The 14,541-nt window shown below is 51.8% G+C and overlaps 7 protein-coding genes across 7 annotated transcripts; 3 read left to right on the forward strand and 4 right to left on the reverse strand.

The window, feature by feature from the left end:
* Positions 1-2: 2 nt before the first annotated feature.
* PENARI_c008G03026 (uncharacterized protein) lies at positions 3-1,756 on the reverse strand (the record flags this gene model as incomplete). Its single annotated transcript, XM_022631371.1, has 6 exons — positions 3-531; positions 590-663; positions 1,044-1,204; positions 1,259-1,264; positions 1,325-1,453; positions 1,705-1,756. 6 exons carry the CDS (start codon positions 1,754-1,756, stop codon positions 3-5), a joined length of 951 nt encoding a protein of 316 aa, XP_022488665.1.
* A 572-nt stretch (positions 1,757-2,328) lies between these two features.
* PENARI_c008G01024 (electron-transferring-flavoprotein dehydrogenase) lies at positions 2,329-4,347 on the reverse strand (the record flags this gene model as incomplete). The annotated part of the gene is made up of 3 exons (XM_022631300.1): positions 2,329-2,428; positions 2,480-3,998; positions 4,056-4,347. The coding sequence occupies 3 exons, from the start codon at positions 4,345-4,347 to the stop codon at positions 2,329-2,331; spliced, it is 1,911 nt and encodes a 636-aa protein (XP_022488862.1).
* Positions 4,348-6,472: 2,125 nt separating this feature from the next.
* On the forward strand, positions 6,473-7,433 carry PENARI_c008G09085 (TBP family protein; the record flags this gene model as incomplete). The annotated part of the gene is made up of 4 exons (XM_022631574.1): positions 6,473-6,726; positions 6,788-6,875; positions 6,953-7,367; positions 7,417-7,433. 4 exons carry the CDS (start codon positions 6,473-6,475, stop codon positions 7,431-7,433), a joined length of 774 nt encoding a protein of 257 aa, XP_022488791.1.
* Positions 7,434-8,000: 567 nt separating this feature from the next.
* PENARI_c008G06414 (NAD(P)/FAD-dependent oxidoreductase) lies at positions 8,001-9,575 on the reverse strand (the record flags this gene model as incomplete). The annotated part of the gene is made up of 3 exons (XM_022631482.1): positions 8,001-8,292; positions 8,375-9,362; positions 9,527-9,575. 3 exons carry the CDS (start codon positions 9,573-9,575, stop codon positions 8,001-8,003), a joined length of 1,329 nt encoding a protein of 442 aa, XP_022488716.1.
* A 326-nt stretch (positions 9,576-9,901) lies between these two features.
* On the forward strand, positions 9,902-11,060 carry PENARI_c008G03671 (class I SAM-dependent methyltransferase; the record flags this gene model as incomplete). The annotated part of the gene is made up of 3 exons (XM_022631392.1): positions 9,902-9,993; positions 10,046-10,934; positions 11,043-11,060. The coding sequence occupies 3 exons, from the start codon at positions 9,902-9,904 to the stop codon at positions 11,058-11,060; spliced, it is 999 nt and encodes a 332-aa protein (XP_022488747.1).
* Positions 11,061-11,403: 343 nt separating this feature from the next.
* Positions 11,404-13,024, reverse strand: PENARI_c008G10108 (uncharacterized protein; the record flags this gene model as incomplete). The annotated part of the gene is made up of 3 exons (XM_022631611.1): positions 11,404-12,426; positions 12,487-12,795; positions 12,845-13,024. 3 exons carry the CDS (start codon positions 13,022-13,024, stop codon positions 11,404-11,406), a joined length of 1,512 nt encoding a protein of 503 aa, XP_022488851.1.
* Positions 13,025-13,443: 419 nt separating this feature from the next.
* PENARI_c008G10864 (uncharacterized protein) lies at positions 13,444-14,541 on the forward strand (the record flags this gene model as incomplete). The annotated part of the gene is made up of 2 exons (XM_022631638.1): positions 13,444-13,871; positions 14,355-14,541. 2 exons carry the CDS (start codon positions 13,444-13,446, stop codon positions 14,539-14,541), a joined length of 615 nt encoding a protein of 204 aa, XP_022488476.1.

Genomic DNA, 14,541 nt, shown 5'->3' on the forward strand with positions numbered 1-14,541 from the left:
CACTACCAGTAGCGGGGACGGTCGTAAGGGACATAGTCACTTCTTGGCGGGGTGCGAGGACGACCATAGGCCCGCGCAGCTAGGTAGGGATCATCATAGTGGCGCGGGGGTGGAGGCGGGTAGGGGTCTTCGTAGGGGCGACGGGGAGGGGGGTAGTCTTCCATCCGCGGGCGAGGGGGAGTCCTGCGGGCATAGCCATCTCGTTCATAATAGTCCCGGCGCATGGGGATCGGGGACCGTTCACGGTAGTGATCCCGGGGACTGTAGCCACGAGGAGGAGGAATCCGGCGGTCGTACTCATCCATGGGAGCCGGGTAGGGGCGACGTGGGGAACGGGACCGGTAAGGGTCGCGGACGGGACGTTCCTCAAAGCTTTGGATCTGGGAAATGGTGAGAGGCGAGTCCTCCGGGTCCGAGCCAGGTTGGGCGCTTACATCGGCGACGCAGGTGACGCGCGATCCTTTGAACTCTCGTTGGTCCAGTTTCTCCACGGCGGTTTTGAGGTCGTTGGCGGTTTCGAATTCCACAAACCTTGTAATTTTGTCAATGGAGTTGGCATGGGGGCTTTCGCTGGAATTTGGTAACCCACCCTCGGCCCTGTTCGCGGCCTGTCTCAGAGTATACCACGTCCAGTCCGGACTGGCGGGCAAAGTCTTTCAAGTCCTAGATAACGTAAGGTGAGTCCAGGTCCAGGTAAAAGAGTATCCAGGAGGTCCATGTGGTAGAAAGGAAAACAAGAAGTCCATGGCCTGTCCGGGGAGGTATATCCAAATGGCCACACTACGTTGGAGTCCAGAATTCCCCGGGAAAGGTCTGAAGTCTTGATGAGTAGGCAAGGGGAATGTCTCAGATCTCTTGGCAAAACGAAAAGCCCAAGACGCATTTTCAGATCACCAAGAGACGAGCGCTAGCATGTTAGTGCCCGAGGATCGAGGATTTGTCTCAGTGGCCATGATAACGACTTGGATGTGGGCTGAATGTGGAAATAGGCTCAAGGGATCTACACCAGGAGCTCCGGGGAGGAATGGACATGGGCTGCTAACCTGCCAACTTGTTTCTGGAAGACCGGAGATCTGCATCCGGAATACCGTGCGACGTGGACGCGGGAGATTGTTGCGCTCTTGGGGTCCAGGGAAGGCTTCCTTGCGTCGGGGACCACGGGCAAACTGAACGGTGAGACGCTCGCCTTTGAATTCACTCCCATCTGTGTTGTTGATAAGCAAAAAGTCAAGCTAGCGAGTAGGGCGTTGGAGCATACGGAACGCTGCAGGAAAGAAACAGTTAGCCAGTCAGCAGAGGTAGGCGGGGTATTGTTTGTTATTACCAGGCACAATATCCCGAGCATCCAGTGCATCCTCATATTCAATAAAGCCAAACCCGTTCATTAGCTTGATCTCGGTGATCTTACCCGAGCCATGGCTGCTGAAGTGTTCCTCGATGTCTCCTTTGGTGACTGTAAGAAAAAAGGTAACATGACGGTTAGCGTGACAATACTAAAAACAAATCCGAGGGCGGCCGAGGCGATAGCTGTTCCGTGGTAGCTCCAGCTCCCAGTGGACCCGGGAGGGAGGGACCCAGTCACAAGAGACAGAGGGGTCCAAGGCAGAAGAGGACTCTGGATGCCAGGAGGGGAAGACATCTGGCGATCATGCATGGAGGTGCGTTCTCAGGGCAATGGACAGTCAGGTGTGGGTGCCAGCATACCGTTGCGGGGAAGGTTCCCAAGATAAAGGCGAGTGGATGACACCTCAGTCATGGCTGATCTGAAGGACTGGTTTGTTGGAGAATAAAGAAAGAGATGGCCAAAGGGAAGTCTCCGGGTTATGAAAAAGCCCAGAACGTAGGCGCCTTGGATGGAACGGATGCGAGTGATTGCAGGCGCGTAACCGCCCAATAAACAAGCGGGCCGTGAGAGGTCAGAGCGATGATACCACTTCAGCTGACCCGATACTAGCGAGGACCAGATGAGAAGAGAGAGGGAGAGCAAAAGCGAGAGGGGGAAGAGAAAAGGGAAACCGTGCTCTGGCGGTGGACGACGAAACCCAGGCCGCCTCACTTTTTCCACAGATCCACGTGGTCCCACCGTGGTTGATCTACTTTATTTGTTAAGATTAAATGTTTGATGTTAAAGATGAAAACAACGTATACAGTAGATGTATAGATGTATAGATGTACATTTACAATTAAAGGTATGTGAATCCTTGGACCTCCACCTGCATTCCACGGTTCTGCCCCATGGGGCGGGGAATCCATTTTTTTTGGTACTTTGGCTTCCATATACAAACTCCCAACCTCAAAACTCACTTTTTTTCCCCCTGAAACTAAATCTTACGTCAACGTATACTTGGGGCCCTCTCCTCCTTGAGGTGTCTGCCAGTTGATGTCTTGTGTAGGAACCTTGATGTCACAGGTCTTGCAGTGAATGCAGCTGGGAATGGTCAGCATCTAGATCTCTCTCATGTCGGAGATAAGGACTTACTTCTGTGCGTTGATCTGGAACCGGACACCGTGCTCCTTGCTGGGGTCCTCAACGTATTCGTATACACCTGCAGGGCAGAATCGGTTCTCCAGACCCTTGTACTTGGGCCACGCCAGATCCTTGTGCTTATCCCAGTCCTCTACCTGCAGGTGAACTGGCTGGTCTTCCTCATGGTTGGTACCCGTGCGGCTCACGCTGGTCAAGATATCGAAGCTGATTTCTCCATCGGGCTTGGGGTATTCAATCTTTTCGTATGCAGACGCGGGCTTGGTAGCTGCGGCGTCGGTACCGTGGTGGCTGAGAGTCCATGGCACCTTACCCTTGAAAATGTATGCTTCCAATCCGGAGTAGAGCAGTCCACCAAAGAAGCCGAATGGAGAGTTGAATGAGGGCCGAATGTTGCGCACCTCGGACAGCTCCTTCCAGATGGACGAATCGCGCAGGGACTTCTCGTAGTCGAACAAGAACACGGTCCCCTGGTTCTCGCTTTGCAGCGCGCTAAAGGTAGCCTCGGCTGCCAGCATACCCGACTTCATTGCGGTGTGAGTACCCTTGATCTTGGGGACGTTCAAGAAGCCGGCCGTATCACCGATCAAGGCACCACCAGGGAATGCGCACTTAGGGATCGACTGGAAGCCACCCTCATTCAATGCGCGGGCACCATATGAAATGCACTTGCCGCCCTCGAGAACCTCCTTGAACATGGGGTGGTGCTTCATCTTCTGGAACTCCCCGTACGGCGAAAGCCACGGGTTCGGATAGTCCAATCCAACCACCAGACCTATACTGACCATGTTGTCGCCAAAGTGGTACATCCAAGCTCCACCGTACGTATCCTTGGGGAGAGGATATCCCATCGAGTGGGTAATCTCACCAGACTTGAACTTCTCAGGCTGAATCTCCCAGATTTCCTTGATTCCGAGTCCATATGTCTGGGGCTGGCTGTCCCGACGGAGGTCGTATTTCTTCATAACCTGCTTGGTCAGACTGCCGTGGCAGCCCTCAGCAAGCAGTGTGACACGGGCGTGGAACTCCATTCCGCGCTCGAATGTATCCTTGGGCTTACCGTCCCGGCCCAGTCCCAGGTCGTTGGTCGCCACACCCTTCACCGCACCATCGGAGCTGTAGACAATCTCGCTAGCAGCGAAACCGGGGTAAACCTCGACGCCAACCTCTTCCGCGCGTTCTCCCATCCACTTGGTCAGCTCGTTCAAACTGACAATGTAATTTCCTTCGTTGTGCATTTGCGGCGGCGTAGGAAGGGGGTATGATCCGTTCTTGGTCAGGAAGCGCATCTTGTCGCTCTTGGCGGGGGTCGCACCCTCGAACCGCGAAGGGTTATCCTCAGACAGCCAGTCGGGGAGCAGCTCATTGAGAGCGGTTGGCTGCAAGACGTTTCCGGACACGATGTGGTCGCCCAATTCACCAGACTTCTCCAGTAGGAGAACTCGGAACTCTTCGTTGCCTGCTTCGTTCGCAAGCTGCTTCAATCGAATGGCGGCGGCGAGACCGGCGGGACCTAGAGTGTATCAAGCTTAGTTGGGGTGCTTAGGTGACAGCCAATGCGAGTACATACCACCGCCGACAATGCATACATCTACTTCATCGGACTCCCGCTCGATGGTGCGAGGATCGAATTCGCCACCCTCATCTGCGACTCGTCGTGATAACGATTGTGAGAAGGCTCGTGTCTGGGGTGGCGAGGTGACGAATGCCACTCGCCGAGGGATCCGTCCGGCTGTGAAGGGGCTAGCTGAATAGCGGGCTGGGGTGGCAATGGCGGACACCGAGGAGCTAGCTCGTGAGAATCGGGAGGAGGATCGTAGTTCGCGCCTCAGCAGAGGCAAGACGGCGCTTTTGGAGGCCATGGTGTAAGATTTTTCGAAGCCGGAGGCTGTGACCAGGACGTACTAGCGACCAAAGAGCATCAGGAAGGTTAAATGCGGAGGGGCAAGATATTAAGATATCGAGGATCAACCTTGAGTACCCGAACTAGAGTCGAGGATCACAAAACGCCGAAAAACCGCCTATCCTCGGCATTATCTCTGAGCCAATGGGGAAGTCGGCGATTCCAAGCTTGGCCTGAGGTTTCGATTGCCTCAGGTGTCGTTCTAAAAGCGGAAACTCGATGATTTTTGGTTACAATATAGATCTACTGTAGATGTAGATATAGATATAGATAAAGATCTCCACCTCTTTGCTTTGTCTCCTGTCACATCAGCCCATGAGGTTTTTGTTTACACCAACGGCATAGTGGACTCGTCACATGCATCACATGCATTATTCAATACCATACTTGATATCACTTTATCACTCTAAATTATAAGTTACTCCAACTCCTGTCAAGTTCACCTTGCATAAAATATATGCATATGCCAGAGAACAAGCTTAAATTAATCGAGTGCTACTCCAGGGGTCCAAGAGCCAGTGCAAAGTATGTCCGGAGTACACGGTATTGTATTATTACTGTGGAATGTAACGATATCGGTGTCGGGTATGGTATTCAGCATACCGGAATCCCGAAAATGTTATAATACTCAGATATGATCTGAGGCTCGTAACAAACATTCACGAAGCCAGCGGACTGATCCAAAGAAGCTAAAAAAGTGACCGATCATTGACAGATCGCATACCATGAGATTCATCTGGCCTTGGCGGGACGGATCAGCGCGGACGCCACCGCCCCAGGCAGAATCGAACCGGCCACCTGTCCTGATGGGAATTCCGTTGTTGGCTGTTGGTGGAAGTTGGGGNGGGGGGGGGAATTATTGGATAGAAGTGAGAGATAAATCTACACAGGTGGATGAGCAGATAAACCAGAATGATAGAATATAGCACCACCACACCAATATCACCTTGTCATATACCCTGAGTGTGAGGTCAGAGAGAAGGGCCGAAAAACGAGAATTTTTGTTCAGTTGCCTCCCGTTAAAGCGGCAAGAGGAAAGCGCGTCCAGGGAGTGACCGAGGATAGTCGATGACGATGATTGGACTAGGCGTGGGACGGATGGGACTATCAGCTGCAGGAGGACCGCGGACTGGAAGAACACCGCCTGCAACCATGGGGCGCGGAGGATAAAGCAAGGGTGTTTCAGCCATTCAGTGGTCCGGGTGGCCAACAAGCGGAGTGCGTTGGGCGAATGAAAGGCATCATGGCCGATGGGGCACTCTAATTGGACCACGGCCGACAGTCCCAGAGCCGCTAGCGGGCGATGAACCCAAGGTTGAAGGGAGACCACTCTGGCCGCTTTTAGTTGGTGGCCCAGCCTCCCCTGTGAGTCAGCACTATATAAAGGCCCAACCTCCCCCCCGTTACTCCCATTCCTGTCTCGGTCTTGGCATCCGGAGCTGTTCTGGAAACTCCATCTTCCTCCCCCCCAAAGCAGCATTTTAATATCTGCTCCTCTTACTAATCAGTTTCACCTCACTCTGATTACTCTCTACCCTTTCTTTTTTTTAGGGGAAAAAAAAGGTTTTCGTCCACGCGACTTGAACAATAGGAGCTGAACCTCAGGGATCACTTCACTCTCTTTCTCTCTTTTCCAGATCGCGCAGATAGACACAAATCCCATACCAAAAGCAGCGCAACCAAAAGAAAACAGAAAAAAAAAGTTGCTGTTCATTCCGTCCTTTCTGTTCTTTGTTATAATCTCGCCTGCGATCGCATCTTGAGAAAACACTTCAGTGTGCGTTTCTCCTGATTTCGAATCATCAGTCTGCATCTGTCTGCAACGGTTTCGCAGCCCTTACTCGTGTTTGCCTTCCCAAGGTACCGAATTGAGTGCGAAAACCTCAGGGGGATACATTGAGTTGTCCATCTCCCAGGTAAGATTTGCCTCACATGACTTGATTTCACCAACCTCCTCTCTTGCATCTCGCATCCCTCCCCAGTGGTGACTTTCGCTCACTTCTGGCGTTTTCATCACAGTTGTTACGTCATCCTTTCAACTTTCTCTCTCACGCACCCCACACGTGATTTTCGAGCCTCCCATCATGGATTCGCTCACCACCCACCCGTCGAATGCCCAGCAGGCTCGTGCCTTCACCTCTACGGCCTCGCTTTCCTTCCCTGGTGGCGCTGGCGATTTGACTCCACCTGGCTCAGATAAGGAGGCGATGGCTCAGATGAACGGTCAGGCAGGAGGAAATGCCGTCGCCGGCACCGGGGTGACTCCCGCTTCTCCCGCGACCCCGGCCGCCACTCCTGGCGCGACTACCGGAAGCAGTGGCATTGTGCCAACCCTGCAGTGAGTATATTCTTGCTTCTTTCTGGGAGACCAGAATGGCTGAACTAGGCTCTACCAAAAGGAACATCGTTGCCACCGTCAACCTTGACTGCCGCTTGGATCTCAAGACCATCGCGTTGCACGCTCGCAACGCCGAGTACAATCCTAAGGTATATTTCTCTCTTCCACACCTTCCCGGTGATTCCATCAGGGTACAGTGTGGCTGAACTGGGTTTCTTTCTACTAGCGTTTCGCTGCCGTGATTATGCGTATCCGTGAGCCCAAGACCACAGCTCTGATCTTCGCCTCGGGCAAGATGGTCGTCACCGGTGCCAAGTCGGAGGACGACTCGAAGCTTGCCTCTCGCAAGTACGCCCGTATTATCCAGAAGCTCGGTTTCAACGCCAAGTTCACGGACTTCAAGATCCAGAATATCGTCGGGTCCTGCGACATCAAGTTCCCCATCCGTTTGGAGGGTCTTGCATCTCGTCACCACAACTTCTCGTCCTACGAACCCGAGTTGTTCCCTGGTCTTATCTACCGCATGATGAAGCCTAAGATTGTTCTTCTAATCTTCGTCAGTGGCAAGATTGTCCTTACTGGTGCCAAGGTCCGTGAGGAGATCTACCAGGCTTTCGAGTTGATCTACCCTGTGCTTTCTGGTATGTTGTCTTGTGGTCTCACAGCCACTTCATCGCTAACCCTCCCCAGATTTCCGCAAGGTCTGAAAAAGCTTTCGGAGATCGCATGCTCTTCGCTTTCAACTTTCAACCCTGTATTAACACTGCTTTTTTCACGTTGAGGATCGCAGCGATTACCCAACTCCTGCGCCTCGGTTTCCTTTTGCTTTTACGAATCTTTCATGCAAGCATAGTTGGGCGTTCTAGCGATTCGGATGATCCCCGGTTTGTTCCACCATTTCGTGCTTTTACACAATTAGATTGCTGCACGTCGCAGTGAGGCGGTTCGTGCGCCGGTCGATGACTGCTGCCTCTAATTTTTTTTTATCATCCCCTGGTTTCATCTGTGGTGGATCACCTCCCCATGGGCCAAAAAAAATGGTGAGCCCTTAGATTCCATCTCTGCTTTGCCTGCCCAAGGCTGGATATTGATGGTACGGCACTGCCGTCTACCTTTTGAGTAGCAAAAATAAAAAGTCTCTCAAAATTCTTCTCCAAGTAAATGTAACAAAGTCGTTGTGTGGGCTCGTCTTCCCAAGTATATACCCAACTGTGCATGCACCCCATACATCTTTTTGTACGTCCAACATGTTATATACATCCATGACAACCCATCTATAGCGCACTGCTTCTCGAAGCCTTCTGCGTCTTCGCCAATTCATCTTTTAGATTCGCCCTTCTTGCTCCAGACCGACTGCCATCGCCATCAAAGTCCTCATTATCGGCCGTCGCTGCAGCAGACCATGTCCACATCTCCCTCAGCTCAGAGTCAAGAGTTCCCTCAAGCGCATCAACAACCTTGTCACCAATAACAGGGAGGAACTTGAACGCATGGCCACTGCCACCAGTAGCAAGGAAAAGACCCTCATGGTCAGGGTGGTAGGAGATAATAAAGTCACCCTTAGGCCTAACCGCGAACAACAAATCAGCACCATATCCCCCAAGAAGCACTCAATCACACCAGAAAGGAGATCAAGAAAGAAACTCACGTATCAGTATACCAACAAACCCGCGTATCAACAAACTCCCTCTCCGCAAATCGCGGCAGAAGCTGCCTCAAAGCAACCCGGAAAGCATCCTGTCCCTCAAGCGGAACAGGAACCCCCTTCTCAGGCAAACTAACCTCCATCCTCTCGCCAGGCCCACTCGCCCCAGGGACAGGCACCGAAACCGGATTCCGGTATCCAAACGCATGGCGCGCAATCTTAAGCAAGTTCCCCCGAGGCGGGATGATAAAGATCCCAGTAGCGAAGTTCAAAATCGTAGGCAAATTCTCCAACTCGCGCTGCTCCTCGTCCGAGATTCGCATATACGCAATCGCCTGTCCAGTCGCGACAGCCCGTCCGCGCAGATCAACCAATTTAGATGTCCACGCTCCAGTAGCGAGAATAATCAAGTCAGCCGAGAGTGTCGTACCATCTGTGAAGACGACACCAGTAGCCTTGGACTTCTTCCCACCGACGTCCTCATAGAGAACCCTTTCGACCTCCCCAGTCCGGAATCCAACCTTCCCCTCCGCATCAATCAACGCCTTCGCATATGCAACACTAGCCGCCGCATCAGACCACCCAGACCCCCAGTTCACATACCCACCCGCCACATCAAGCTCCTCGCCATACGCTGGCACAACCCTCAACACGTCCTTCTGCGACGGCAAGAACTCAACATTATCGCCCTCGATCTGGCGCACGTTGGCGTAGCTCTTGCGCGCGTATTCTTTGGCGCTGGCGCTATCCGCTGGGTAGACGAGGAGGAGGCCGTTTTGCGTGTACCGGCCTTCGGCGCCCCAGGCTGTGCTGCGCCACTGTTTTATGGCGCTGTCCGCCAGCTTGGAGTAGGCTGCGTTTGCGTAGTCTGCGCGCACGATTCGGGATGTGTCCACTGAGGAGCCGTGCGGGTTGGGTATTGTTGGCGAGGATTCGATTATTGTTATTTTGCTGCTTGGGTGGCGTTTCGTTAGGGAGAGGGCCGTTGAGACTAAGGGTTGTTAGTTTTGAGTCAATAACAATTGGGGTGTTTGGGGGTGTGGTGTCTTGAGTGCGGGTGCGGGTGCGGGTGCGGTGTATGGGGTTGAAGTTGGGGATGTGATGTGTGTGTGGTATGCAGGCCGAGGGTGTGTGCTGCATGTTGTTTATACTCACGTCCGAAGACTCCGCCTCCTACAATCAGGATATTGGACGGCAATGCCATTGTGTGTGTGTAGGAAGGTTGTGGGAAAGTTGGAGATGTCGGGGGATTTCCTATTGATAGCCGATAACGGCCAGACGTGACTCGGTCCCGACTCCCGACTTTTCGTCTTCCGAGTCAACATTGTCCCCCAATAGGCATCGATTAGCCGCCCTTGGTCTACGCATTATCAGCTCGCATAGCTAATCCCCTATTTAGAGCATTACTTTTTTCCCTTGCTGGGTGATGAATCTCCCGTGAAAGGGAAGCAAAAACCATCCAGCTCGGCACGCTAGACCGCATACATCTCACTTATCAGGAGAAAACCCTAGTCGCATGGGCCCATTGCAATGAATGCACACCCATTGCGTCGAGTGCCCTTGGTCAGGTGGCCCATTACGCCCTGCCGACGGGCATCGAGCAAGGTACCTCGAGATCAAATGTATGCACGCGCATGAAAATGCCATCAGAATTCATACTAACACATCCCCTAGTCCAATCTCAAAGAAAAAACAGCCTCTTGGCAACACACAAAATGGCCCCTCAGAGCTCAAAAGGACCGTAAAGCCTAAAAGGCGTGAAGTCCCTCCAAAGACACAGTCTTCACAAACTGAAGACCCCAGCTCCGAAACCAAGGAGAAAAAGAGCAAACATGGAATCCCTCCAACTGCCCTCGCCTTTATGGGCATTACAGCCCTAGCAATAAGTACCTACAGCAGCTACCTATACGTCTCATACAAACGCGAAGTGAAGAAAAGCCAAGCCCTGGTTGTATCCAACGACGTTTCAGACAGATACAACAAAACAGCCTCAACGTTCGACGCGGACGTCGAAATCTCCGAAAAGTTCATGCAACTGGGTAGCAAGCGCAATGACCTAATCCGACACGCTCGCGGCAACGTCCTAGAAGTGAGCTGCGGCACAGGCCGCAATTTACCATACTACCTCCTCGGCGAGCGACGAGGCGTCAACGAATTCCACCACCACCTCGAGGTCAACGGCTGCCGGTCGATCACATTCACAGATCTAAGCCCGCAGATGGTCGCAATCACAAAGCAGAAGTTCGAATCTATGTACCCGGATTTCACTCGCGTGTCTTACCAATGCGTCGACGCGGGCACTGTCACGCCCCCGCCTGCTGGACCGGGGGATCCGCCGCGCTACTTTGATACCATTGTGCAGACTATGGGTCTATGCTCGATGCCAGATCCTGTTGCGACGCTGCGCCATTTGGGGTCGATTACTGAGCCGAAGAATGGTCATATCTTGCTTCTTGAGCATGGTCGTTCGCGGTGGGATTGGGTTAATGGTATTCTTGATAACCTTGCTCCTGCCCATGCGGACCGTCATGGGTGTTGGTGGAATCGGGATATTGGTGCTATTGTAAGGGAAAGTGGGTTGGTTATTGTTGAAGAGAAGCGTTGGCATTTTGGGACTACCTATCGCTATGTATTGAGACCACCGGGAAGTTCTGAGTGATACACCCTTTAGACATTCGGCTCTAGCTAAAGGGGATCCTATTGTATTTATATTTGTATAAATAATATACAGCTTGTGACGTATGCTTCGTTGTTATTTCCATCGTGAGATTTTATAAGATTCTACAAATGCACGCAGAGAATTATAAGGACATATATTGAGATTGAATTTCGGGGTCACATTGCTGTATAAGCTTTCTTTCCATAGAAAACCTTTACCTCTCTTTTCTCCCCTCTTTTTTACACATTTTCGAGTACCTCGGGTTATGCTTTTTTAATGATCATGTAGATTATATAAAAGCGGAGGTGTGAAAGGACTTATGGCCTATGACTGTATTTTCCAAATCACCTTTCCAGTTTATGAGCTATCCCAACTAATACCGGTATCTGAAGCCCGGCGTTTTCCAATCCGTAATATCCTCATAATCATCCGACACGAGTTGTACCCGTGTCACCATATCCGCGACATTCTTCGAATCCTGATCCCCATCCAACACCTTCCCACCAACAGCACCCGCATTCCCAGCACTTCCTTCAAACCCTTCCAGGCGTGTGCGACGAGCATTCATCCACTGCAAATAAAACCGCAGACACAACGCAAGCAGAACAGCAAGAGCATAACAAATCATAATAGCGCGGAAAGCAGTATTATACGTCGGCGCCTCTTCACTAAGGAAGAACTGAGGACCCGAGATATTACCAGCACAGTATGCCAGGAAGAGCATCGCAGTGACAGTCATTTTCTTCGTGACACCACGGTAATTGGCTTGCACGAGCGACATAGCGAGCGGCATAGCTGCAGGACCCGTCGACAAGAGGAAATATCCAAATAACTGAACGCCCAGAACGATATGAGCGCGCGAATAGATAATCGCACTGCCGATAACACAGGGCACTACAACGACAACAATAAGTATGCAGTTGAGTTGGCGGAAACGGCCTGCTAGCCAACCTGTTCCCGTGATTGTGGCTATGGTAATAATCGAGTAAGGGATATTGATCAGCGTAGACTGCAAACTCGTAAAGCCGAACGAGACAATAACGAGATTGGAGAAGTTCTGAGTTCCCCCGTTGGGAATTTGAGTTACCAATGCCAAGCCGAAGACCAGCCAGGTCTTCGGGTCCATGAGACATTCCACGAATTGATCCCATTGCCAGGCTGTTTTCTCTGTTGCGCCTGTGCCTGCGATGACGGCTCGGTTGCTTGCGCATTGGCGTTCCTCTTCAGACAAGAATTTGGCTTTGGAGATCGAGTCTGGGAGTAATGCCCACAAGGCGAAGCCCCAGAGGAAGGTTAACACGCCTAGGACGATGAACATCCATCGCCATGGTCCGACGTTGTCTTTGGCGTGGCCTAAGCCATAGGCGAGGAGACTGGAGAGGATACCGCCGACGCTCTGAATATAAAAGTTAGTGGTGGATGTAAGGTTAGGTAGGGCTGAGGAGGGAAGACGTACGTTGCCAGCGAACCACAGTCCAGTTCGGGTGGGAATCTCATCACGTGTATACCATGTCGAGGTGATGAACATGAATGCTGGTGTGATTGTTGCTTCAGCGACTCCCAGTAGGAAGCGCACGGTAATCAAGCCCCCAAAGTTGGTGCATGCTGCTGTGAGAGCTACCACGGTACCCCAGAACAGAGTGTTGGCCGTTAAGTATTTTGCAGCTGGTAGACGGGCTATCAAGAGTGTTGTTGGATATACCCATCCCAGGTAGCCAAAGTAGAACACCGATGATACCCAGCTGTACTGCTGGCCCACTAGTCCCTAGAATGAATGTCAGTTTGGTTCTGTGTGGTTGGGCTATTGATCTTACCGTATCATGGCGCAACCCAAACACAGCTGCGCTGGACAGAATGACCTTGTCCATGAAATTGAACATGTAAGTTGTGAACAAGAGTGGGATTAGCCTCCTGTCGATCTTCCGTAGTACTCTTTTCGCCACGGCGTTTGTCGCTTGCTCTGCTCCATCGGGAGCTGTGCTTAGCTCTGCCATATTGTCAAGTTGTTATGCTCGTGGTATGTGAAAGGAAATGCAATTGTCTTCGCTAGATAATGTCTCCTTTGTACAACACGCTTGTGTTGCATTCTTATCTTTTCCCCGCACTGCCATTGTTTCCATTGGCCATCCCTGTATGTTTATCGTCAATATACAGTCTTTGCGCAGGAGGTCATTGGACGGAATTCGAACTAAAGATGTCAGCCAAGTCCACTAATAGAGCTAAACAGCACCATCCCAATCCGGCAAAAAATTGCGGTCACTTGCCTTTAGATAAACCTTGAATGTGTCTAGAGGAGCTCCTCCATTAGTCACATCAGATCTCCGACCTCGGCTCAATGCAATACGACTTCTCTATATCTAAACAACAACACACTCCAACTCCAAACGCAACCTAACCCAGCACTCGCACCACAATGAACGACCTACAAATAACCCCCTTCATAAAAGCCCTCCCAAAAGTCGAACTTCACATCCACATAGAAGGAACCCTAACGCCAACCCTCCGCTGGACCCTAGCAGCCCGCAACAAAATTCCCCTCCCCTACAAAACCCTCTCGGACCTCAAAGCCTCTTACGCCATAACCCTCAACCACCGCCCCGAACTAAACGGCCGCCAACCAGGCATCCCAACCTTCCTAGAAGCCTATTTTGCAGGATGCGAAGTCCTCCGCACAGAGGCTGATTTCTACGATCTAGCCATGGCCTATCTACACCGCTGCGCAGAAATGAACGTCCGCTATACAGAGCCGTTCTTCGATATCCAGGCGCATACGCGGCGCGGCGTTCCCGCGTCTGCTGTTCTGGATGGGTATCTACGCGCTCAGCATGATGCCGTAGTGAAGTATGGGGTGCGATCACAGTGGATTTTGTGTTTCCTGCGCGACGAACCCGTAGAGAAGGGGCTTGCTGCTTATTGGGAGGCGAGGCCGTGGGCTGGGGGTTCTGTGCATGGTGGGAAGGGATTATTTCATGCTGTTGGGTTGGCGAGTAACGCGTATGAGAGGCCGCCTTTGCTTTTTGAGGAAGGGTTTGGGCTTGCGCGTGCGGATGGGTTGCATGTTACTATGCATTGTGATTTCGGGCAAAAGGATACGCATGAACATGTGAGGCAGGCTATTTTTGAGGTCTGTGGTGGAAGGGGCGCGGAGCGAATAGATCATGGGTTGGATGCTTGGGATGAGGAGGGTTTGTGGAGGGGGTTGGTTGAGAGGGGGATTGGCTTGACTTTGTGTCCGCATGCTTATCATCGTAGGACGGCGACGGAGGTTTTGTTTCCTAAGATTCGGGGGTTGGTGGAGGCTGGGGTTAAGATTTGTATTAATAGTGACGACCCGACGTTGATGCATGATGTTTGGATTGATGGTAATTTGCAGAAGGTTTATAGTTATTGTGGATTTGGGAAGAGGGAGATGGTGCAGCTTGTTAGGAATGCTGTTGATATGTGTTGGGCTGGGGGTGATGTTAAGAAGGCGATTCATTTGGAGTTGGATGGTGTTGATGTTTCTGAGTGA

The sequence above is a fragment of the Penicillium arizonense genome, assembly GCF_001773325.1.
Source record: "Penicillium arizonense strain CBS 141311 chromosome Unknown PENARI_contig008, whole genome shotgun sequence".
NCBI lineage: Eukaryota > Fungi > Ascomycota > Eurotiomycetes > Eurotiales > Aspergillaceae > Penicillium > Penicillium arizonense.